This window comes from Hyla sarda, chromosome 1 (genome assembly GCF_029499605.1).
Source record: "Hyla sarda isolate aHylSar1 chromosome 1, aHylSar1.hap1, whole genome shotgun sequence".
Taxonomy (NCBI): Eukaryota; Metazoa; Chordata; class Amphibia; order Anura; family Hylidae; genus Hyla; species Hyla sarda.
In genome coordinates, this window is record NC_079189.1 from 25,428,110 (window position 1) to 25,454,650 (window position 26,541).

At 44.0% G+C, this 26,541-nt stretch overlaps 1 protein-coding gene across 1 annotated transcript in view; it reads right to left on the minus strand.

Moving 5' to 3' along the window:
* DNAAF9 (dynein axonemal assembly factor 9) overlaps positions 1-26,541 on the minus strand; it is a gene marked incomplete in the record, with an annotated part of 90,218 nt that overhangs the window by 3,609 nt on the left and 60,068 nt on the right. The window contains 9 exon segments of the mRNA XM_056553268.1: positions 465-557; positions 2,186-2,303; positions 4,741-4,842; positions 10,296-10,387; positions 15,694-15,840; positions 17,920-18,023; positions 18,685-18,772; positions 20,717-20,767; positions 25,061-25,134. Of these exon segments, the coding sequence (XP_056409243.1) occupies positions 465-557; positions 2,186-2,303; positions 4,741-4,842; positions 10,296-10,387; positions 15,694-15,840; positions 17,920-18,023; positions 18,685-18,772; positions 20,717-20,767; positions 25,061-25,134 (869 nt within the window).

Sequence of the window (26,541 nt, forward strand, 5' to 3'; positions counted from 1 at the left end):
TGAGAGTTGTAGTTTTACAACATTTGGAGGGTCACAGTTTGGAGACCACCGCTCTACTCCATACACCACCAGAGCAGTAAGCTGTCTGGGCATGCTGGGAGTTGTAGTTTTGCAACATCTGGAGGGTCACAGTTTGGAGACCACCGCCCTACTCCATACACCACCAGAGCAGTAGGCTGTCTGGGCATGCTGGGAGTTGTAGTTTTACAACATCTGGAGGGTCACAGTTTGGAGACCACCGCCCTACTCCATACACCACCAGAGCAGTAGGCTGTCTGGGCATGCTGGGAGTTGTAGTTTTACAACATCTGGAGGGTCACAGTTTGGAGACCACCGCTCTACTCCATACACCACTAGAGCAGTAAGTTGTCTGGGCATGCTGGGAGTTGTAGTTTTGCAACATCTGGAGGGTCACAGTTTGGAGACCACCGCTCTACTCCATACACCACCAGAGCAGTCAGGACCCACCTTCCGTATTCCTTCTGGAACGACACCAGGAAATCGCACAGGTCATTGCAATGACTTCCAGGGAGCCCAGTGATGATGTTTATCGCCACCTACAAGACATAAGACCTATATATTAGGCACTCAGGAGAACACTAGCTTCACTAGGGGGCAACACTGCTGCCCCAATATAACCAACGGGTCACTGGAGGTGTCTAGACATCAATGGAGGTCACCGCTCCTTTCACTTTCACTTTTGTCATCATGTGACATGTGAAGGACAGTTATGTTACTTGTACTCCTCTATTTGACGTAATACCTTTTTAATTGGTAAAGACGTGACTGGGAATATTCGATTTCTTTCTAAATTCCCCTTTGTACCACAAGTTATTAAGCCACACACAACCCGAGGACATTTATGGATAACCCCTTTAACCTCTGTCTGACATTTAAAAGGGGTACTCCACTGGAAAACATTTTTTAATCCACTGGTGCCAGAAAGTTAAACAGATTTGTACATTACTTCTATGTAAAAACCTTACTTCTTCCAGTACTTATCAGCTGCTTTATTCTCCACAGGAAGTTCTTTTCTTTTTGAACTTCTTTTCTGTCTGACCGTAGTGCTCTCTGCTGACACCTCTGTCCATGTCAGGAACTGTCCAGAGCAGGAGAGATTTTCTATAGGGATTTGCTCCTGCTCTGGACAGTTCCTGACATGGACAGAGGTGACAGCAGAGAGCACTGTGGTCAGACAGAAAGGAAATTAAAAAAAGAAAAAAACTTCCTGTGGAGCACACAGCAGCTTATAAGTACTGGAAGGATTAAGATTTTTTAATAGAAGTAATTTACAAATCTGTTTAACTTTCTGTCACAGGTTGATTTAAAAAAATAAAAATAAATTTTTTTTTCCAGTGGAGTACCCCTTTAAAGGGGTATTACGGGTTTATACATCTCGGTGCAGCTCCCAGCATTCTGTGCCGGGTGCTGCCTCTGAGACAGGGATGTAAAGGCTCCTAGCGATGCCATGCCACGCCCCCTCCATTCATGTCCATGGGAGGGGGCGTGACAACCGTCACGCCCCCTCCAATAGACATGAATGGAGGGGGCATGGCCGTGATGCCACTTCCCCGTCTCAAAGGCAGCTCCCGACACAGAATGCCGTGAGCTGCACAGAGATCCCGAGGGTCGCCAGCGGCGGACCCCTGCGATCATACATCTTACCCCCTATCCTTGTGTGTATATATATATATTATATATATATATATATATATAATATATATATATATATATACCCGGAATACCCCTTTAACGTACTATTGCCTGCTCCATACTCTGTGGGGGGGGGGGGGGGGGGGGGGGGGGGGGGGGGGGGCAGCTGTGCATTACAGCAGGAATCAGAGATAACCTGTGATACCAGGTAAAAACAAATAAGCAAATGTGCCGAAATGTTCGCATCAGCCACAAAAATACTCATCGCTATGATCACAAAAAAATAATAATAAAAAATAATAATAATTTGAAAACTTATAACAAAACATAACATAACAAAAACTACATAATTCTTCTATCTTTGTAACTTTTTACTGGATTTTAAAAATAAATAAAATACATAATTAAATAATGATTTCATTAGTAGCCAGAATTGCCTTTCATAAATATTTTTATGGTCACCAGTAATGTCTGCCCATTATTTCTTATACCCTGGACCGTCAGATCTCCCATAAGGCTGAGCAGTGATCACCTTGTCGTTTGGAGCTTGGTCTCCGGCGATGGTCTCCGGGTGATGGAGCAGTGACGGCAGATGTGTCCTGGGGACAGGTTCTCGGCCCACACTGCTGACCGCCAGGTGCTGCAAGAAGCTAAAGACACAGAAAGAAGACGGGAAACTCCATACAACTGAGGATCTGCTGCAAAACATCTTCTCACAGCTGAGGGTTTGTTACTACTCAGCCTACACAATCCTCTTATTTTCCAAAAATCATAACTCTCTTATACATCCATCCACAGACCCATATGAGGGCTTGTTTTTTGTGTGACCAATTGTACTTTGTAATGACATCAATCACGTTACCATAAAACGTAGGGCAGACCCAAAAAATTATTGTGTGTGAGGAAACTGAAAACAAAAACAGAATTTTGCACATTTTGGAAGGTTTCGGTTTCGCACTATACACTTTACGGTAAAAATAACATGTGTTCTTTATTCTGTGGGTCAATACGATTAAAATGATACCGTGTTATATGCTTTTCTATTATTGTACCGCTTTTAAAAACTCACTTTTTTTAAAAAATTTTTTTAATTTTATTTACAAAATAAGGGTTTAAAATTGCCCTATTTTGACCACCTATAACTTTCAAATTTTTTGGTATACGGGGCTGTATGTGGCCTCGTTTTTTGCTTGATATGTAGTTTTTTTTCGTACCACATTTGCGTATATCTGAATATTCGATCACAATTTATATATTTCTTTTTGGAATGGGATGTGACCAAAACACAGCAATTTTTGACTTTTTTTTTTTACGTTTACGCCATTCATACGGAATCAAATGCATTATATTTTGAAAGTTCGGACATTTATGCACGTTTATACATTTTTTTACTTTTGGGGGTAAAATGGGAAAAGGGGCGATTTACATTTTTATTGGGGGAGGAGCTTTTTTCCCTTTTTTGTTCCTATAGGGGACCATCTATAGCAATCATCAGAGTGCTAATACTGTCCAGTGCTATACATAGGCATAGCAGTGATCACTATTATTGGCAATCTTCTTCACTGGTCTGCAAGATGTCCAAAGAAGAAGACCCCGGGGATGACAGCCGGAGCAGGTGAGGGGATCTCTGTCCGCCATCTTGGCTGACCTGATCCTCGCAGCGGCGCTACGGGTGACCAGATCAGCCATTTAAAGCACAGTATGGCCGCAGATGCCGTGATCTGTATTGATCACGGCATCTGAGGGGTTAAGACATCAGTGCGATTGCCAATGTCCGCCATTACCGTCTGGTCCCTGGCTGCTAATAGCAGCCGGGACCTGCTGTGCATGATGCGAGCACTGCTACGGTGCTCACATCATGTATAGGACGTAAAATGTATCTCCTGGTGCGTTAAGTACCAGCGCAACAGGACGTACATTCACGTCCTTAAAGGGGTACTCCAGTGGAAAACTTTTAAATCAACTGGTGCCAGAAAGTTATACAGATTTGTAAATGACTTCTATAAAAAAAAAAATATATATATAAACTTTACCCTTCCAGTACTTATTAGCTGCTGTATGCTACAGAGGAAATTCTGTTCTTTTAGAATTCCTTTTTCGTCTTGTCCACAGTGCTCTCTGCTGACACCTCTGTCCGTGTCAGAAACTGTCCAGAGCAGGAGAAAATCCCCATATGCCCCACCTATGCTACTCTGGACAGTTCCTGACACGGACAGAGGTGTCAGCAGAGAGCAGTGTGAACAAGACAAAAAAGAAATTCCAAAAAGAAAAAAAGAATTTCCTCTGTAGCATACAGCTGCTAAAAAGTACTGGAAGGGTAAAGATTTTTTTTTTTTAATTGAAGTCTTTTACAAATCTGTTTAACTTTCTGGCACCAGTTCATTTAAAAAGAGAAATGTTTTCCACCGAAGTACCCCTTTAAGTACCTGCGCATCAGGACGTACATTTACGTACATTTACGTCCTACGTACATTTACGTCCTATGTCCTTAAGAGGCTAATCTGCTCAGTATGAATGGGGATTTCTAAAACTGCCCTTTACTAGCACTTTAACAAATCTGCCATCTCTGGACATACCCTCTAGCCTGGATTTCTATTTACTGACAGCAAGCAGAAATTCTGCAGAACAAGTAGTGCTCTCTCCTCTAGTTCTAGTGCTCTGAACATGCAGACCCTGACCGAGCAAAGGTTTTTCTCAGGTCTCTAGGACAGCATTTTCCTAACCAGGGTGCCTCCAGCTGTGGCCAAACTACAACTCCCAGCATGCCCGGACAGCCTTTGGCTGTCCGGGCAAGCTGGGAGTTGTAGTTTTGCCACAGCTGGAGGCACACTAGTTGGAAAACACAGCTCACAAAGCTTCATGCAAAAAAACTCCCAACCCTGACACAGGTGAAAGACAGATAGATCACGTGATAGATCAGCGGTCTTCACCTGGGCATGCTGGGAGCTGTAGTTTTGCAACAAGTAGAGAATGACAGGTTGGAGAGAAGACAAATGTCACCAAATGCATAAAGGAGTCCCCACATCACAATACAGAGCATACATAGGAACGATGTGGTAGGATGGGAGTAGTTGTCTTATTATTTACCTCTCCAGTCCCGGGAGGTTGGTGGGGATCAGTTTTCGGTGGCTCCACCTTTCAGTGCTGGAGTAGGACAACGTCTCATAGAGACCCTGCATGTTCAAGTAACTGGGGAAGAAAGTGAAAACATCAAGTTAGACCCCGAACCTACATTTAAATGACAAACCCAAAAGAGAACCCCGGCCTGGGCCAGAAACTGACCCCTATAGGGGATGACATGTTAGTCCGTACAAGTGTCCATTCTATAGAGATCCATAGAAGTCTCTAACTCTGCTCAGGTGTGGTTGATGCCAGTCATTGGATTTAAAAGGGGTACTCCGCCACTAGACATCTTATCCCCTATCCAAAGGATAGGGGATGAGAGGTCTGATCGTGGGGGTCCCGTCGATGGGACCCCCGTGATCTCTGTGCAGCACCCGGTGTTCATTTAAAACGGTCACTGCCACGCCCGTCGTGGCGTCACTGCCACGCCCTTGTGGGCGTCACTGCCACGCCCTTGTGGGCGTCACTGCCACGCCCCTTGTGGGCGTCACTGCCACGCCCTTGTGGGCGTCACTGCCACGCCCTTGTGGGCGTCACTGCCACGCCCTTGTGGGCGTCACTGCCACGCCCTTGTGGGCGTCACTGCCACACCCTTGTGGGCGTCACTGCCACGCCCTTGTGGGCGTCACTGCCACGCCCTTGTGGGCGTCACTGCCACGCCCTTGTGGGCGTCACTGCCACGCCCTTGTGGGCGTCACTGCCACGCCCTTGTGGGCGTCACTGCCACGCCCTTGTGGGCATCACTGCCACGCCCTTGTGGGCATCACTGCCACGCCCCTTGTGGGCATCACTGCCACGCCCCTTGTGGGCATCACTGCCACGCCCCTTGTGGGCGTCACTGCCACGCCCGTCAATAAAAAAAGTCTATGGGAGGGGGCTTGGCAGCAGTCACACACCTCCAATAGACTTGTGACGTGACGCCATGAATGTTCTGAATGCTGGGGCAGAGGAATTCCCCCTTATTAATAGCATTTACCTCGGGAACCATTCTTTGTCCACATAAGTCTTAAAGAGGTTTTCTGGGGCTATAGGGTGCGTTCACACGGAGGAATAGGAGAGGAATCCTCGTGTAAAAATTCAGCCGCGGAATTTACGTTTTTTTTTTTTGCATGGATTTTGTGAGAAATTTGCGCTGAATACAGGAGGAAACTTTTTTTTTTTTTCTGGACTACTACTACCAATTGGAATTTCCCTTTTTATTCATTTATTTATTTGTGCGGAATTTCCGTGCAAATTCCATACGGAAACGATTTCAAGCAGAAATATTCTCTTTTACCATTGACTACAATGGCCTTCTGCTCGGGTATTCCGCAAGAAGAATGAACATGTTCATTCTTCTAGCGGAACGGAATTCCAAAAGCGTGAACAGTGCAGAGTAAAATGCATTAACGTCAATGGCAAAGCAGTTCATTCTTTCTAAGCTGATAATTCAAGAGGAATTACTCAAGTAATATGGATCGCCTCTCCTTACCGGTATCAGACGGGGTTAGTGTCGATCAGCTGCGGCTCTCATGCGAGCGAATGGCGCAGTCACTACCAAATGAATGGAGCTGTGCCTGCGGCTGCACTGCTTGTGAGAGTCAGACCCCACTGATATAAAATGGATCGTCTATCCCAGTGTTTCCCAACCAGGGTGCCTTCAACTGTTGCAAATCTACAACTTCCAGCATGCCCAGGCAGCCTTTGGCTGCCTGGGCATGCTGGGAGTTGTAGTTTTGCAACAGCTGGAGGCACACTGGTTAGGAAACACTTGCCTATCCTGAGAAAAGACCATCAATAAGTCCTGGAAAATAACTTTAGGATACATTTATGCACACTTCGGATTTCAGATCAGCACAATCTGTATGAAATACCAAGCAACACAAGTAAATAGGAAGCCGCTTCTACTGAGATTTAGCGTGAACCTGTCAACAAGTATTACAGATCAGTGACCTCTAATGGCCACAAGTGGAATAACAAGACTGAATTTACATGTCAAAATCAACACCAGTCCACAACCCGGGGTATGTACAGTATAGCGCAGTGCTTCCCAACCAGGGTGCCTCCAGCTGTTGTAAAACTGCAACTCCCAGCCAAAGGCTGTCCGAGCATGCTGGAAGTTGTAGTTTTGCACACTGGTTGGGAAACACTGGTCTACTGGTTCTCATCACCATTTTGACAAGAGTTGAACATATATGAAATTTTATGTTTACATTAAAGCGCAACGGTCATGAAATTTTGGTGCAATAACCTGCAGCCTTTGTACTGTGTGCAGGTGGTGGGTATAACGATATTTTTACCTGAAATTTGGCGGCTTTCATGAGTGCAAAAAATGCTTTTATTCAAAGCCACTGACGGTCGGATAGGCGTGGCGCGAGGTACGCGATGCCCCCTGCCGCCGCCACGCCCACCCCTACCCCATATGTCAGCGCTGGGACTTCTGTGTGATTGACACACAGGTCACAGCGCATGCGCCCTTCAGCTAATCTAACCTGCGCGCCGCTGTGTCATCCAGCAAGCGCTCGCTCCTGCCGCCGTCTTCCTCCCCAGTGCGCCTGCGCAGTGCTAGGTGCAGAGAGCGCCCTTCCTCTCAGCATCTAGTATCGAGAACTAACCTGGTTAGCGCGCTGCTCTGCGCAGGTGCAGTGAGGAGGAAGACGGCGGCGGGAGCGAGCGCTTGCTGGATGACACACAGCGGCGCGCAGGTTAGATTAGCTGAAGGGAGCATGTGCTGGGACCTGTTTGTCAATCACACAGCAGTCCCAGTGCTGACATACGGGGTAGGCGTGGGGGTGGGAGTGGCGGCGGGGGGCATCGCGTACCTCGCGCCATGCCTAACCGACCGTCAGTGGCTTTGAATAAAAGTATTTTTTGCACTCATGAAAGCCGCCAAATTTCAGGTAAAAATATGGTTACACCCACCACCTGCACACAGTACAAAGGCTGCAGGTTATTGCACCAAAATTTTATGACAGTTGCGCTTTAAACATACAGGCATCCAATAGCATGATTCTATACGCCCTTATATTTAAAAAAAAAACTACTTTTTTTTTTTTTTTTAAGGAAAACAGTCATCTGTTCACCCACACTAAACTCAATACACTGGGTTATACTGTGGATGAACAGGAGACTGATGAGGGGTTAAAGGGGTACTCCACTGGAAAACCTTTTCTTTTTTAAATCAACTGGTGCCAGGAAGTTAAACAGATTTGTAAATTACTTCTATTAAAAAATCTTAATCCTTCCAGTACTTATCAGCTGCTGTATGATCCACAGGAAGTTCTTTTCTTTTTGAATTTCTTTTCTGTCTGACCACAGTGCTCTCTGCTGACACGCTCTCTGCTGACACCTCTGTCCATGTCAGGAACTGTCCCGAGTAGGAGCAAATCCACATAGTAAACCTCTCCTGCTCTGAACAGTTCCTAAAATGAACAGAGGTGTCAGCAGAGAGCACTGTGATCAGACAGAAAGGAAATTAAAAAAGAAAATAATTTCCTGTGGATCATACAGCAGCTGATAAGTACTGTAAGGATTAATATTTTTTTATAGAAGTAATTTACAAATCTGTTTAACTTTCTGGCACCAGTTCATTTAAAAAAAATAAAATAAAAATAAATAAAGTTTTCCATTGGAGTACGTCTTTAATGGGTTTAATGGGCGGCGGTCTCTGGCCGGGGCGGTAGGGGGTGCGGCGCGGTGCGGTGGGAGGGTGGTATACAGTGCATTATCGGATTATCGGCAAGGTAATTGTCCAAAATCGTGAATATCGGCCGATAATATCGGCCAAACCGATAAGCGGTCGATCCCTACTATTAAAGTCAATCTTACAGTAGAGTCACCTGCACTAACTTGAATTTATAGGAAGATGCAGGTGACCCGGTTTCTATCGCTGCTCACCATGTGATCATCGGTCTCACCGCCAATGCAAATTCCCTGTTCTGTCCAATGGAGAAGAGAGAAATCTTGGCTCATACTACAGCAGCCGGCTCCATTGTACACAACAAGGACCCACATATCATACGGTAAGCAGCGCCAGAAACCGGGTCACCCTGGGGTCAGATTCCCTTTTAAAATAAAAGTACTCATAATTGGTATCGGCGAGTACTAGAATTAAAGTAGGGGTTTCACTCGGGGATCGTCCGTTGCCGTAGCCAAAGGACACGTTTTTTCACAATAAATCGGCAAACAGCGAGTCCTTTCTGCAATTCTGGCTCCTCGCCAGGTTAATAAAACAGTTTGCAGGATAAACAAAAATAAACATAACATAAAAATAACACCTAGGCCATCTAGTTACTTCACTACACATGTAGCATGCCCTGACTATTAACTGGGGGGCTTTTCCCTGCCAGTTTAAAGGGGTACTCTGCTGCTCAGTTTGTTGCGAATGCTGGAGCTGGTGCAGGGAGTTAATTACGTCATAGCCCCACCCCCTCAATGCAAGTCTATGGGAGGGGGCGTGACAGCCGTCACTCCCCCTCCCATAGACTCGCATTAAGGGGGTGGGGTGTGACGTATTGAGGGGGCGTGGCCATGACATCACGAGCTTCCGGCACCAGCTCCAGCGTTCGGAACAGTTTGTACCCCTTTAAACAGAGTACCCCTTTAAACAGACTTTCCCCTCTCTGCTGCCTCATTGTTTAGGCCCCAGGTGGAGGTTTCTCCAGAATCAGGTAGGGAAATACACCCTTTCCTTGCCACACTGTCACAATATGTATATAAAAAGGAAATAAAACCTAGTCAAAAAGATACACTATATTTTACCAATTATAGTCCATAGGTACTTTGAGCGATAAGTTGGAGTGTGTTTTCTATTCCTGCATTCATAAAGGCTCCACAGGTAGTAAAATCTCCATGGGCAGCAATAAGATACACAGATTCTCTGCAGCCATTGCTTTCTGCACAAGCATTTATACAGACAGAATGGAGTTCAATCCATATGTAGTGAGCGCCCCCTGGTGGAGTATTTTATGTGGCAGTGTCATCCTGCATGTTTTGTCCCCTTTCAGTCACCATCACAATAATCAGCCAATACACGGTAAACCAGGCAGGACATTTAGTGACGTGTTCACAGTGAGGACATTTATTCTGACGGCTGATTGACCGCTTGCAGTGGCGCCGCCGATGCGGTCAGCGGTAGGACGGTGCAGACGTGCGAAGTCTCAGGTGACAATGCAGTCCGGCGAAGATTCGCTTGCAGCTGAGTCCCAAGGGATTCTGCTGCTCTGTGCATACTGCTGAACCTTTATAGCGGAATAGACATCTGCCCAAATAATGAACATGTTGATTCTTTGGGTGGACGTCCATTCCGCTACGGAGGTTCTGCAGTATGCACAGAGCAGCAGAATCCCTATGAAAACAATGGGACTCTGCTGCAAGCAAAATTTGACCAGAGGAATGTCTGCAGTGTGAATGAAGCGCAGAGACCTGTGCCGATCCCTCCCTGGTGACATTCTATAACCAGAACTGGAAGCAGGATAAGTGGTCATTGTAAATACATGACATATTGGGTGTGTTATGGCGGTATCATGTCTCTTACTTACATTTTACTTTGCTCCTCAGAGAGCTGGTGTTCCTGGATGAGCTGAAAGGGTATTCTAGAACTCTCCATCTGCCCCTGCCATGACTTCAGCACCTACAGGAAACCACACAAGTCATTAGCCCGGGACAGGAGCGGGACACATCTCACTTAAAAGGGGTACTCCGCTGCTCAGCAATTGGAAGAAACCGTTTCGAACGCTGGAGCCGGGAGCTCGTGACGTCATAACCCCGCCCCCATGACATCACGCCCCACCCCCTCAATGCAAGTCTATGGGAGAGGGTGTGACATCCGTCGCGCCCCCACCCATAGATTTGCATTGAGGGGGCGAGGTGTGACATCATGAGGGGCAGGGCTATGACATCACGAGCTCCCGGCGCCGGCTCCAGTGTTCGAAACAGTTTTTTTCTAATTGCTGAGCAGCGGAGTACCCCTTTTTACAAAAAACTTTTTACATAATGTACATAATACCAGTACAGTGACCCCCCGACTTACGATGGCCCCGACATACGATCATTTCAAGATACAATAGCCTCTCAGAGGCAGCATCAACATACGATGCTTTTGTATGTCGGGGCCATCGGATAAACAGCTATACGGCAGCGCAGACTGCTTCAGCTGCCACTGGATAGCCGTTTACGGTGCCTTGTGTAGTCCGGTGACGATCACTTACCTGTCCCCGGCGCTACGGACCGTTCTCTTCGGGATCCCCTGCATCGCCGTCGCTCTCCATCATAGTCATCACATCGCCGCGCACTCCGTCCCGTCATCCAATAGGAGCGGCGTGTGTAGCGACGTGATGACGGACATAAGGAACAACGATCCCGGGCAGTGGAGACGGTCTGGAGAGGCAGGGACACCACAGGGACCCGGCGGCAGCGATGGAGGGCGACATCCAGGGCAGCGGTGACGGGTCCGGAGCGACGGGGACAGGTGAGTATAACTTCCTATACTTTACATTGCACGGATCCCTCAACATACGATGGTTTCAACAAACATTCATTTGGAACGAATTACCATCATATGTTGAGTGACCACTGTATAAGTATATTTATAATATACATTGGTTAAAAATGTGTATATTTTGTCCCTACAGCTATTGCCTGTGTGTCTCTATGAGGAGACCAAATACAGGAAGTGAGGACAGGACAAGCAGGGCTCTGTACAACGGGGACAAGCAGGGCTCTGTACAACGGGGACAAGCAGGGCTCTGTACAACGGGGACAAGCAGGGCTCTGTACAACGGGGACAAGCAGGGCTCTGTACAACGGGGACAAGCAGGGCTCTGTACAACGGGGACAAGCAGGGCTCTGTACAACGGGGACAAGCAGGGCTCTGTACAACGGGGACAAGCAGGGCTCTGTACAACGGGGACAAGCAGGGCTCTGTACACTGAGGCTCTATGACACACTCCTGGCTCACACACACAGGATGATTGACAAGCCAGGAGCCTGCACAGAGCCCTGCTTGTCCTGTCCTCACTTCCTGTATTTGGACTCCTTTGTACAACTGAGGACAAGCAGGGCTCTGCACACTGAGGACAAGCAGGGCTCTGCACACTGAGGACAAGCAGGGCTCTGCACACTGAGGACAAGCAGGGCTCTGCACACTGAGGACAAGCAGGGCTCTGCACACTGAGGACAAGCAGGGCTCTGCACACTGAGGACAAGCAGGGCTCTGCACACTGAGGACAAGCAGGGCTCTGCACACTGAGGACAAGCAGGGCTCTGCACACTGAGGACAAGCAGGGCTCTGCACACTGAGGACAAGCAGGGCTCTGCACACTGAGGACAAGCAGGGCTCTGCACACTGAGGACAAGCAGGGCTCTGCACACTGAGGACAAGCAGGGCTCTGTACACTGAGGCTCTATGACACACTCCTGGCTCACACACACAGGATGATTGACAAGCCAGGAGCCTGCACAGAGCCCTGCTTGTCCTGTCCTCACTTCCTGTATTTGGACTCCTCATAGAGACACACAGGCAATAGCTGCAGGGACACCATTTTTTCACCCAAAAATATACAAATTTTTTAACCAATGTATATTATAAATATACATATAATGGTATTATCTACATTAAATAAAAAGTTTTTGTTGATGACAGGTACACTTTAAGTTAGAACAAAGGGGAGAGGCGCTCCATGTGGAGAATCACAGTGGCTCAAGGAGTGGCTAGGGTGTAGGTATCTCACCAGAAATTGTTGTGTACCGACATACACAACAATGCTGAGCGTGTAGTGTAGACCCATCTGCAGCCTTCCTAGTCGTAGAGTATGTAGATGCTTCCAATGGGTGGCAGGAATTCATTACACCGGCGCTGAACAGGATCAGGAGAAGACAGAGCTAAAAACGAACTTGTTTATTTGGATAATGTGCGCAAAGCAAAGTGGACATTATCCAAATAAACAAGTCAGTTTTTAGCTCTATGTCTTCTCCCGATTCTGTTCAGCGCCGGTGTAATGAATTCCTGCCACCCATTGGAAGCAGGTACTCCACTGCTCTGCATTTGGAACAAAATATTCCGAATGTTTTGAGCCGGCGCTGGGAGCTCATGACGTCATAGCCCCTCCCCTCATAACGCCATACCCCCCTGATTCAAGTATATGGGAGGGGGTGTGGTTGCTACGCCCTCTCCCATAGACTTGCATTGAGGGGGTATGGTGTGATGTCATGAGGGGCGTGGTCATCACCTCACGACCGACGTAGTCATGACATCTCGACCCCTGCTTCCAGCACCCAGGGTTCAAAACTAACGCCGGGTGCTGCACAGAAATTACGGGGCTCCAAGCAGCGGGACCCCCACGATCAGACATCTGATCCTCTATCCTTTGGATAGGGGAAAAGATGTCTAGGGATGGAGTACGAATATGAACTAATAAAACCCTTCCTTATTGTAAGCTCAAAAAACAAGTTAACTGTGGGGGGTTAAAGAGAAACACAATATAAAAGAATAATGATACATAAATAGATTAAAAAACATTTTTTCATTATTTAAATTTTAATATAGTCTTTTTTTTGCAGATTTAAATAAAAAAATATGTTTTAATCTATTTATGTATCATAATTCTTTTGGGGTTATTTGTGTGTGCGCACCATGTTCTTATAGGTGTATAGGACTATGAATTGTAAGAATTCGGATTTCTGTGTTTACACCTAAAACAGAAGGGTGGAGGGGGCAGGTACTGAGGTTTTTTTCCTCTCTTCTTACCCAAGAGTATGGAAAGCCATGCAAGGGTTGGTTTCATACTTATAAAATGATATACATATGGAGGGAGATTTATCAAAACCTGTGTAAAGGGAAAGATGACCAGTTGCCCATAGCAACCAATCAGATCGCTTCTTTCATTTTCACAGGCCTATTTCAAAATTAAAGAAGCGAGCTGATTGGTTGCTATGGGCAACTGGGCAACTTTTCCTCTACACAGGTTTTGATAAATCTCCCCCATTATGACTTGAATTTTGTCTGTTTCTTAAAAAAAAAAAAAAAATAATAATAATAATAATAATAATAATAATAATATATATATATATAATAATAGATATGAGATAAATAGCTAGATAGATAGATATGAGATAGATAGATAGATATGAGATAGATATGAGATAGATAGATAGATATGAGATAGATAGATATGAGATAGATAGATAGATATGAGATAGATAGATAGATATGAGATAGATAGATATGAGATAGATAGATAGATATGAGATAGATAGATATTAGATAGATAGATATTAGATAGATAGATATTAGATAGATAGATAGATATTAGATAGATAGATAGATATTAGATAGATAGATATTAGATAGATAGATAGATAGATATTAGATAGATAGATAGATATTAGATAGATAGATATTAGATAGATAGATATTAGATAGATAGATATTAGATAGATAGATATTAGATAGATAGATATTAGATAGATATATGAGATAGATAGATATATGAGATAGATAGATATATGAGATAGATAGATATATGAGATAGATAGATATATGAGATAGATAGATATATGAGATAGATAGATATATGAGATAGATAGATATGAGATAGATAGATATGAGATAGATATGAGATAGATATATGAGATAGATAGATATATGAGATAGATATATGAGATAGATAGATATATGAGATAGATATGAGATAGATAGATATATGAGATAGATAGATAGATAGATATGAGATAGATAGATAGATAGATATGAGAGAGATAGATAGATAGATAGATAGATAGATATGAGATAGATAGATAGATAGATATGAGATAGATAGATAGATAGATAGATAGATAGATATTAGATAGAGAGATAGATATTAGATAGATAGATATTAGATAGATAGATATTAGATAGATAGATATTAGATAGATAGATATTAGATAGATAGATATTAGATAGATATTAGATAGATAGATATTAGATAGATAGATATTAGATAGATAGATATTAGATAGATAGATATTAGATAGATAGATAGATATGAGATAGATAGATATATGAGATAGATAGATATATGAGATAGATAGATATATGAGATAGATATGAGATAGATATATGAGATAGATATATGAGATAGATATGAGATAGATAGATATATGAGATAGATAGATATATGAGATAGATATGAGATAGATAGATATATGAGATAGATATGAGATAGATAGATATGAGATAGATATGAGATAGATAGATATAGGAGATAGATAGATATATGAGATAGATAGATATATGAGATAGATAGATATATGAGATAGATAGATAGATATGAGATAGATAGATATGAGATAGATAGATATGAGATAGATAGATATGAGATAGATAGATATGAGATAGATAGATATGAGATAGATCGATAGATAGATAGATAGATAGATACAGAAGAAGATAGAAGAACAGCACATCCAATTTAAAAAATATCCGTATGGGGGTGCACGCAGATCCTGGATCCTTGGTTAGAGGACCAAATTATTTAAACAGCAAAAAGAGATCTTGTCCACAGCACCAATTCCAAAAAAGTAAAAATTTTATTCCATAACAGGTGTCAAAACAGCAGCTGCTGCTGTTTTGACACCTGTTATGGAATAAAATTTTTACTTTTTTGGAATTGGTGCTGTGGACAAGATCTCTTTTTGCTGTTTAGATAGATAGATAGATATAGTGGGGGTAATTCATTACAACAGGAGCAGTTTCCTGGAGTAACTAATCATCAGAATTGTTACATTAAATCTGCCTCCTAACCGGCTCCACTTTTCCTCTGCCCCAGTTTTGATTGCCTAAAGTCTCTTTTACACTATATGTCACAGGTGTAAACATTAGGAAGCTTTCCCTTACAAATTCGGGCAGTTGTGGGGCATTGGGCAGGCAGTAAGTATCAGACCGGCCCCGTACGTCACCTGTGAGTAGAAGCCCCGGTAGCTCTTGGACTTCGGGAAAAGTGCGAATGCGATGAAGTTTCCGGGAGTGATGAGGTGCAGGGGCAAGTGGGGGAGGAGGGAATGGTTATAGTCGATGAGCAGGACGGCGGTGGCACTGCTGGAGTCCTAAGAAGGAAAGACATGCTGCATTAAGACAAGTACATCTATCATCTTCTAAGGATCTCTCCTGTACAGCCTGTCATCTCACGTAAAGAGGGTCCAGAGAATAAGCCAGAATCCCTCCTCTGCCCCCCGTATGACTAAGTCCATATACTTGATCTGATAAAAGGACAACTATTGGGGCCTACAGATACCAAACTATGAGATGTAGACCCTATGAGATGTGGCTCTCAACATATAAGACCTACCATCCCTTTATCTAAGATGTAGAGGAAATCCTCGCTCTCTATTCCATTATACACAAGGGTCCTGCCTCCTTGTCTTGGGTTTATAAATATCTCCAGAAAACAGCCGTTCTTGTAGGAATGAAAGTTATTTTCAGCTCATATCTATTTGTTTCCTCCAGTTTCCTGCCACAATCCTAAAAACCATACCGGCAGGTCCATTGGCCCCTGTGTCTAAGGCCGGGTTCACACCACGTTTTCGTTACAGTTCCCGTATACGTTTCCAGTTTGGAAATCGTACTGAAAACCGCATTGACTCGCCACTGAAAACCGTATACCAAAAAATGCATCAGGTTGTGTCCGTTTTGCGTCCTGTACGGTTTTGTCAGTTTTTTCCCCGTACTCAAAACCGTAGCCTACCACGGTTTACAGCATAGATGGCCCGGACCAGCTCACCCTTCCTTCCCACCGAGGGGAGGTGAGTACAAAACTAAAGGGGGTGTCTGGATGAGGACGAAGGTCGCAGTGGTCTTCAACCTGCGGACCTCCAGAGGTTTCAAAACTACAACTCCCAGCATGCCCGGACAGACGATGACTGTCCGGGCATGCTGGGAGTTGTAGTTTTGCAACATCTGGAGGTCCGCAGGTTGAAGACCACTGACAGGCGGAGAGTTCACTCAAGTATAAGCCGAGGGGGGCGCTTTCAGCACGAAAAATCGTGCTGAAAAACTCGGCTTATACTCGAGTCTATATGGTATACGTTTTTAACTTAAAATTTGTACACACGCTTTGATACAGTTTAGTCCGGGTTTGAGGAATATTGAAAAAAAACAAAAACCTGGGTTCACACCACACGTTTTTGCAATTCAGTTCCCATATCAGGTTTTTGATAAACTGATTCCTCAAGACCGGACTAAACTGTATCAAAACGTGTGTACAAATTTTAATCCGTATACAGTGGAAAACCGTAAATGGTTTGAAAAATGATATCCAGTTGCATCAGTTTTTTTAAGAAGAAAAAAAACGTACACTTTTTAACTTTTCATGCCATTATGAATAAAGTTTCACTTGTTTGATTGAAATGTCAAAAACCCTGTACAATTCCCATTGACTACCATGTTAAAAAAAAAAAAAAAAAGCAAGCATACGTTTCAATATGGTATTTCACCCGGACCAAAAACCGCAGTAGGCTACGGTTTTGGGTACGGGAAAAGGAAAAAAAAAACGGACAAAACCGTACAGGATGCAAAACGGGTACAACCTGATGCATCGTTTGGCATACGGTTTTCAATGGAGAGTCAATGCATACGGTTTTCAATACGGTTCCGTACGGTTTTCACGTATATGGGAACTGTACTGCAAAAACGTGGTGTGAACCCGGCCTTAAACAGGGGGATTATACTGTGACCCCATAGACGGCAGGAACTGATGTGAGGGGGCAAGAGACCATGAAAACTGCGCACTGCGACTTGTTATGGAACACAAGGATCGCGTCTATATTGGTCTCTTCTTGGCGCTCAGAGCTGGCATGGTGCCCGACTATAACCACCACCAATGACAATAGCAGGAAGGGGGAGAGATAATATAATCTGGAGAATTCCGCATTACGGATAAAGCACATGACCGCTATTGTTCGGTTTTTTGCTTGGAGCAAATATTTACATCCTGATTTTGAGTCAAAGGCTGTCCGGGCATGCTGGGAGTTGTAGTTTTGCAACAGCTGGAGGCACCCTGGTTGGTAAACACTGATTTATATATACACACACACACACACACACTCACTCACACAGCGGATGGTTGCTACATGTAGTTGCCCCAGCTTCCATAAGTCATCATCAGTGGCCACTACCACGGTACTTACCCCGTCATAAAACTTTGCAGCGGTCATGTGACTCCTCGATATGGTGACGCTCCCATGATTCGGATGAACAAACAGGACGCCGTTAGAGAAGAAATACAATTTACCTGAAAAGAAAGAAATATCCAATCACAAAGCCCGAATGAGGTCTAAAGGTTATTTTTAAAAGCATTACTGTCATTAGTTGTAAAATTTCAAAAAATGTCCTCTTCGGGATCCCCTGCATCGTCGGCGCTCTCCATCGTCGTCATCACGTCGCTGCGCACGCCGTCCCGTCATCCAATAGGAGCGGCGTGCGTAGCGACGTTGATGGCGGCAACGGAGAGCGAGGATGCCGGGGAAGCAGAGGCCTTGCCGGAGCGTCGGGGACACCTCGGGGACGCGGCGACAGCGATGGACGGCGACATCCAGGGCAGCGGTGACAAGTGGTGACGGTCCGGGGCGGCGGGGACAGGTGAGTACAACTTCCTATACCAGTGGTCTTCAACCTGCGGACCTCCAGATGTTGCAAAACTACAACTCCCAGCATGCCCGGACACCCAACGGCTGTCCGGGCATGCTGGGAGTTTTAGTTTTGCATCATCTGAAGGTCCGCAGGTTGAAGATCACTGTCCTATACTTTACATTGCACGGATCCCTCAACATACGATGGTTTCAACAAACGATGGTCCATTTGGAACGGATTCCCATCGTATGTTGAGGGACCACTGTATATACACAATCCCGGAAGTGACGTATAGACTCCATACTGGCTATATTCTAGCTTACCTTCTTCAGGTGCAAAGTGATGGCTACTGGAACACACGTACGCCCCATCACCGCCGGACAGGAAGCTCCCGAGAAATGATTCCTGTTCCTGCAAACAGACACCCGCTGGTTATACCAGCTTCATAACCACATGTGTATACAGCTTATAAAGCGGAGTATTACTCCCAATGTGCTCTACTTTTATATACAGTGATCCCTCAACTTACAATGGCCTCAACATACAATAGTTTCAACATACAATGGTCTTTTCTGGACCATTGTAACTTGAAACCAGACTCAACATACAATGCTAATGGAATCTGCGTAACGTGTCAATGGCTGGAAGAACCGACCAATCAGATGGATATTTCACTGGTAAAAACCAGTGTATTCCTAAAGTGCATGCAGTGACTGGTGTCTGGTAGCGCCCCCTACAGTACAGGGAGGTATTACATGTTCTGTACTCTTTACCTGTATTACTGAAGTGCATGCACCGACTGGTGTCTGGTAGCGCCCCCTACAGTACAGGGAGGTATTACATGTTCTGTACTCTTTACCTGTATTACTGAAGTGCATGCACCGACTGGTGTCTGGTAGCGCCCCCTACAGTACAGGGAGGTATTACATGTTCTGTACTCTTTACCTGTATTACTGAAGTGTATGCACTGACTGGTGTCTGGTAGCGCCCCCTACAGTATAAGGAGGTATTACATGTTCTGTACTCTTTACCTGTATTACTGAAGTGTATGCACTGACTGGTGTCTGGTAGCGCCCCCTACAGTATAGGGAGGTATTACATGTTCTGTACTCTTTACCTGTATTACTGAAGTGCATGCACTGCCTGGTGTCTGGTAGCGCCCCCTACAGTACAGGGAGGTATTACATGTTCTGTACTCTTTACCTGTATTACTGAAGTGTATGCACTGACTGATGTCTGGTAGCGCCCCCTACAGTACAAGGAGGTATTACATGTTCTGTACTACTCTTTACCTGTATTACTGAAGTGCATGCACTGACTGATGTCTGGTAGCGCCCCCTACAGTACAGGGAGGTATTACATGTTCTGTACTCGTTACCTGTGCTAGGGTTAGCTGCTCCTTTGGACACCAGGTGAGGGCGACTCCATTTTCCTTTTTTTAGGACATTGCGTGTTCTTTACAGGACCCTGAAGAAGCTTCTGTCCTCTACATAGACCAGTGTTTTCCAAAGAGGGTGCCTCCAGCTGTGGCAAAACTGCAACTCCCAGCATGCCCGGACAGCCTTCGGCTGTTCGGGCATGCTGGGAGTTGTAGTTTTGCAACAGCTGGAGACACCCTGGTTGGGAAACACTTAAATATACAGTGATTACAGCTCCCAGCAGATCTTTCTTACTTTTATACGGAAGGATTTGCTTTATCTGTATTAGTTATCTACTTATTTTTCTTTAATTCTCACTTTTTCCTATTTTTGGATGACATTTTGGTGGCTTCAGAACCAATTACCAGGTTTCCATAGAGTTCTGGTCTCAACATACAATGGTTTCAACATACAATGGTCGTCCCATAACCAATTAATATTGTAACTTGAGGGACCACTGTACACAGATTCTCATCTGCAAGGGCTTCAACATCTCTGCTTGCTGCTAGTGAGTGGAGACAGTTCTGCTTCCATTTAGAGGCTGCGGTTGCAGAACTACAACTCCCAGCATGCCCGGACAGCCAGAGGCTGTCCGGGCATGCTGGGAGTTGTAGTTCTGCAACAGCTGGAGGCTCCCTGGTTGGGAAACACTGACCTAACAAGAGAATACATTGTAAAGAATCCTGCCCCCGGTGGAAATAAAATGAACACAAGAGCTGTCAGTCAGCAGAGATCTTGAAAATTAGGACAAATAGAAATACAAAAAACATTTATTTATATTCTAATATGTTGCAGAACGTTTCATTATACAAATTATACTAAGTCCTGAACGGACTTCTATCAGTGCGTTTGCACAACCCCCGTGTCGAGGACATCATGGGACCACATGACCTGACGATTTCATGGAATCCATGGAAAGCCCCCCCCCCCCACCCACCTTCACAGTATTCACAGCTTTTTCAGAAAGTTTGACTTCATTTTCTTCCACCTAAAAAGGGCAAAAATAAAATGCAAAAAAAAAAAAAAGAAAAGAAAAAATTAAATATTTGATATAAAATATATGTGTGTATGTATAAAAGAGAGCCTTGCATGAATTAAAGGGGGGCACAACCTATCCAGTTTGGACAGTTTTCTACTTATCAGACAGAAGGACCCCATATTACCTCTGTAGGGGGGGGGGTCGACATGCCCGAGACGGGGTCCTGTGCAGGAAATTGCGGGGGTCCGACTACTGGGATCGAAAACTTATCCCCTATCCTTTGGAAAGTGGATACGTTTTTTTTTTTTCTGCAAAATATATCTCCTTTAAGTTAAAGGGGTACTCCCCTGGAATTTTTTATTTTATTTTATTTTATTTTTTTTAATGAACTGGTGCCAGGAAGTTTAACAGCTTTGTAAATGACTTCTATTTAAAAATCTTAATCCTTCTAGTACTTATCAGCTTCTATTGCTCCACAGGAAGTTCTTTTCTTTTTGCATTTCCTTTTCTGTCTGACCAAAGTGCTCTCTGCTGACATCTCTGTTCATTTTAGGAACTGTCCAGAGTAGGAGAAAAACCCCATAGCAAAGCTCTCCTGCTCCAGACAGTTCCTAAAATGGACAGAGGTGTCAGCAGAGAGCACTGTGGTCAGACTGAAAAGTAAAAAAAAAAAATGAAAAATTCTAAAAGAAAATAACTTCCTGTGGAGCAATAGAAGCTGATAAGTACTGGAAGGGTTAAGATTTTTAAATAGAAGTAATATACAAAGCTGTTTAACTTTCTGGCACCAGTTGAATAAAAAAAATAAAAAAAATTAAAAAAAACGTTTTCCAGGGGAGTACCCCTTTAAGTTAAAGGGGTTATCCAGGAAAAAACTTTTTTTTATATATCAACTGGCTCCAGAAAGTTAAACAGATTTGTAAATTACTTCTATTAAAAAAAATCTTAATCCTTTCAGTACTTATGAGCTTCTGAAGTTAAAGTTGTTCTTTTCTGTCCAAATCCTCTCTGATGACACCTGTCTCGGGAACCGCCCAGTTTAGAAGCAAATCCCCATAGCAAACCTCTTCTAAACTGGGCGGTTCCCGAGACACATGTCATCAGAGAGCACTTAGACAGAAAAGAACAACCTTAACTTGAGAAGCTCTTAAGTACTGAAGGGATTAAGATTTTTTAATAGAAGTAATTTACAAATCTGTTTAACTTTCTGGAGCCAGTTGATATATATAAAAAAGTTTTTTCCTGGATAACCCCTTTAAGTTAACCCAGCATCCCCTCATTCCCTTTGTATGAGGGACAGATGTAGATGTACTATGGCACATGACAAGTCAATTTCATCCAGATGCACCATAAAAAAAAAAGAGTCCTGTGGTCGGCTTTTCACTCCTAACACGTGTGTGTGATCCCTAGGGGTCTTGCGTTTGAATTGAGCGGTGGGGTCAAGCGCTGTACTCGACTGTCTCTGGTAGTACACAGAATTTGGGGCAGCGTGCACCCCTGACTGCTATTCCATATAAATGGAGAACAAGGGACCCCCATTTTAGGACTCCTTATATCCTGTGGTAAACAGTGACCACATCCTATAAGGTGTTAGAACGACAGGGGGAGCCCTCTCTGTATGTCAATCTTTGTCGTGGGGAGCGCCAAAGATATGTGGGCAGCCTGGGGCCTTACCCAGGCGTCAGTGTAAGCAGCAATATATTCAGCACTGTTGTTTACCCCCAGACGGCCATGCAAACTAAGCACTGAGGCAAGTGAAAGCCTATAAAGACTCTTCTTCCAAAATGTGGTGTAAGGCTCTGTTCACACCTGATCTTAAAGGGGTATTCAGGCCAAATACAGTGATCCCTCAACTTACAACGGCCTCAACATACAATAGTTTCAACATACAATGGTCTTTTCTGGACCATTGTAACTTGAAACCAGACTCAACATACAATGCTATGGAATCTGCCAAATGTGTCAATGGCCAGAAGAACCGACCAATCAGAATGGGCATTTCACTGGTAAAACCCCTGTATTCCTAAAGCGTATGCACTGACTGGTGTCTGGTAGCGCCCCCTACAGTACAGGGAGGTATTACATGTTCTGTACTACTCTTTACCTGTATTACTGAAGTGCATGCACTGAATTCCTGTCTGGTAGCGCCCTCTACAGTACAGGGAGGTATTACATGTTCTGTACTATGCTTTACCTGTATTACTGAAGTGCATGCACTGACTGGTGTCTGGTAGCGCCTGGTGTCTGGTAGCGCTCCCTACAGTACAGGGAGGTATTACATGTTCTGTACTCTTTACCTGTATTACTGAAGTGCATGTACTGACTGGTGTCTGGTAGCGCCCCCTACAGTACAGGGAGGTATTACATGTTCTGTGCTCTTTACCTGTGCCAGGGTTAGCTGCTCCTTTGGGCATCAGGTGAGGGCGGCTCCATTTTGCTTTTGTAAGGACATTGTGTGTTCTTTACAGGACCCTGAAGAAGCTCCTTTCCTCTACATAGACCAGTGTTTCCCAACGAGGGTGCCTCCAGCTGTTGCAAAACTACAACTCCCAGCATGCCCGGACAGCCTTTGGCTGTCCGGGCATGCCGGGAGTTGTAGTTTTGTAACAGCTGGAGGCACCCTGGTTGGGAAACACTGGCATAGACAGTGATTACAGCTCCCAGCAGATCTTTCTTACTTTTATATATAAGGATTTGTTTTATCTATATTAGTTTTCTACTTTTTTTTCTTTAATTCTCACTTTTTTCCTATTTTTGGATGACATTTTGTGGCTTCAGAACCAATTACCAGGTTTCCATAGAGTTCTGATCTCAACATACAATGGTTTCAACATACAATGGTCATCCCAGAACCAATTAATATTGTAACTTGAGGGACCACTGTACATCTTATCCCCTATCCAAAGGATAGGGGATAAGATGTCGGATCGCAGTGGTCCCGCCGCTGGAGCCCTCTGCGATCTCCGTGCAGCACCCGAATTCTATACCGGGCTGCTGCACCAGTGTCGGAAACCTCTGTGTTTCCGGGACTGGAGACGTGACATCATGCCACGCCCCCCCCCCCCTCCATTCATGTCTATGGAAGGGGGCGTGGTGACCAAGGGGGCGTGACACAGGTTTCAGAGACTGGAGTAGCAGCCTGGCATAGAATGCAGGTGCTGCACAGAGATCGTGGGGGGCCCCACCGTAAGGATGCCATTGTACAACTCTTTTTACGAAAAAAGGCATTATACAGCTAAAAGCAAATAAAAAAATTTTTTTTTTTTTTTTTTTTTTAAAGCATAGCTGAATCTTTCAAAAACAGCACCACGCCTGTCTTCAGGTTGTGTGTGGTATTACAACCCAATTCACTTCAATGGAACTAAGCTGTAATACCATACAAAACCTGAGAATAGATGTAGCATTCTTCCTGGAAAAAAAAAAAAAAGCAGCTATGTTTATCCAATTAAAACTTCTTTTAGGGCAGGGTCACACATAGCAAGCTCCTATTGCAGCTGGGTAGCTCAGCGTATCCGCTTGTATGGGCAGTTTTCCCACTGCGCATCTGCTACGAGCAGGTACTGTGTCTACAACGGGAAATCCACCACGAGCGGACACACAGAGCTACCCTGCCTCAGCAGGGAGCTCGCTCTTGAGACTGCCGTCGGCGCATCCACAGCGTGAAGTACGCTGCGGATGCTCTGTGTGTGATCCTATACTTAAAAAGGGGTACTCTGGTGGAAAACATTTTTTTTATTTTTAAATCAACTGGTGTTAGAAAGTTAAACAGATTTGTAAATTACTTCTATTTAAATATTAAAAAATATTTACCCTTCCAGTACTTATTAGCAGCTGTATGCTACAGAGGAAATTATTTTCTTTTTGAATTTCTTTTTTTGTCTTGTCCACAGTGCTCTCTGCTGACACCTGATGCCCGTATCAGGAACTGTCCAAATCCCCATAGCAAACCTATGCTGCTCTGGACAGTTCCTGACACGGACAGAGGTGTCAGCAGAGAGCACTGTGGAAAAGACAAAAGAAATTCAAAAAGAATAGAGAATTTCCTCTGTTGCATACAGCCGCTGATAAGTACTGAAAGGATTGAGATTTTTAAATAGAAGTAATTTACAAATCTGTTTAACATTCTGGCACCAATTCATTTAAATAAATAAAATAAAAAAATTTAAAATGAAAGTTTTTCACCGGAGTACCCCTTTAAGGATAAAATAGATCAGCCCCAATGTGGCTAAAATGACAGGAGGAAATATTTCAGAGAAGAATTAATGTCTTCCATCGCTGTATCACGTAAGGCACCGTACTCACCAGCCATGACAACACGCGAGGCACAGCGGCGGTCAAGATGATGTAATCGCTGTCTGAAGTGAGCGGCGCTCCATCTGAGGAAACAAAGGAGGCCGGATAGTCAGTAATACAAAGGGTGCAGTCCGGATGTTACAGATCTGCAATTGGCTACAATGTATCAAACCTCTTTAACCCGTTTCAAGGTTTCCCAATCAGTGTGCCTCCAGCTGTTGCAAAACTACAACTCCCAGTATGGCCAGACAGCCGAAGGCTGTCTGGCCATACTGGGCGTTGTAGTTTTGCAACAGCTGGAGGCACACTGGTTGGGAAACACTGACCTAAGTTAAAATCTCCTGTCCTGATACATTGTAACAAACTGCAGCTGTATAAAGTATGAAGTAAAATGCACGTTAAGGCTGCATGCACACCGCGTTTTTTGCTATACAGTTCCCGTATACGGTTTCAAGGTAAAAACTGCACAGAACCGTATAGAAAACCGTATGCATTGACTTAACATTGTAAACCGTATGTCGAACGCATCATCCGGTTTAGTCCGTTTTGCGTCTTATACAGTTTTGTCTGTTTTTTTTACCCCTAGACTACCACGTTTTTCGGTCCGGGGTGAAAAACCGTATACTTTTTTATTTTTTTAACATGGGAGTCAATGGGAACCGCACAGAACTGTATGTGCGTACGGTTCCATCCGGTTTGCACCATACGGATTTCGACTTTGCACAGTTTTTTTTCTTGGAATTTCAATCAAACAAGTGAAACTTTATTCAAAATGGAGTGAAAAGTTAAAATTGTATATATTTTTTTCTTAAAAAACAGATGCAACCGGACATCATTTTTCAAACCGTTTACGGTTTTTAACCATATAGGAGTTGAAATTTGTGCACACGTTTTGATACAGTTTAGGCTGCATTCACATCTCATTTTTGCAATACGGGTCCCGTATCCCGTTTCTGTACAAAAAACGTATGTCTCCAAACCGGACCGAAACGTATGCAACCGTATATTCCTCCTCACGTTTTTAAACCGTATACGGTTTGAAAACGTATGTCCGTTTGCATATGTTTTAATATGTTTTCTTTGAAAAAAAAAAAAAAAAAAACGGATACGGTTTTATTTTTGTCAACATTTTAAATAAAGTTCTTTTTTTTTTTTTTATTGAATTTCCGAAAAATAAAAATAAAATAAAAACAGTATTGAGCAAACCGGATGTAACCGTAGGCACATACGGTTCAATACGCTTACCATAGAACTCCATTTTAAAATAACCGTATACAGGTTGGATACGGTTTTTCAACCGGACGTCAAACCATAGTAGACTACAGTTTTGTGTGCGGAAAAAAAAAACGCATACAACCGTAAATGAAGCAAAACGTACGCAACCGGATGCTACGGTTGTCAATGTAATGTCTATGCATACGGTTTTGAATACGGTTCAATACGTTTTTGTTTTTTTATGAAACCGGATACGGCAACCGTATGGCAAAGAC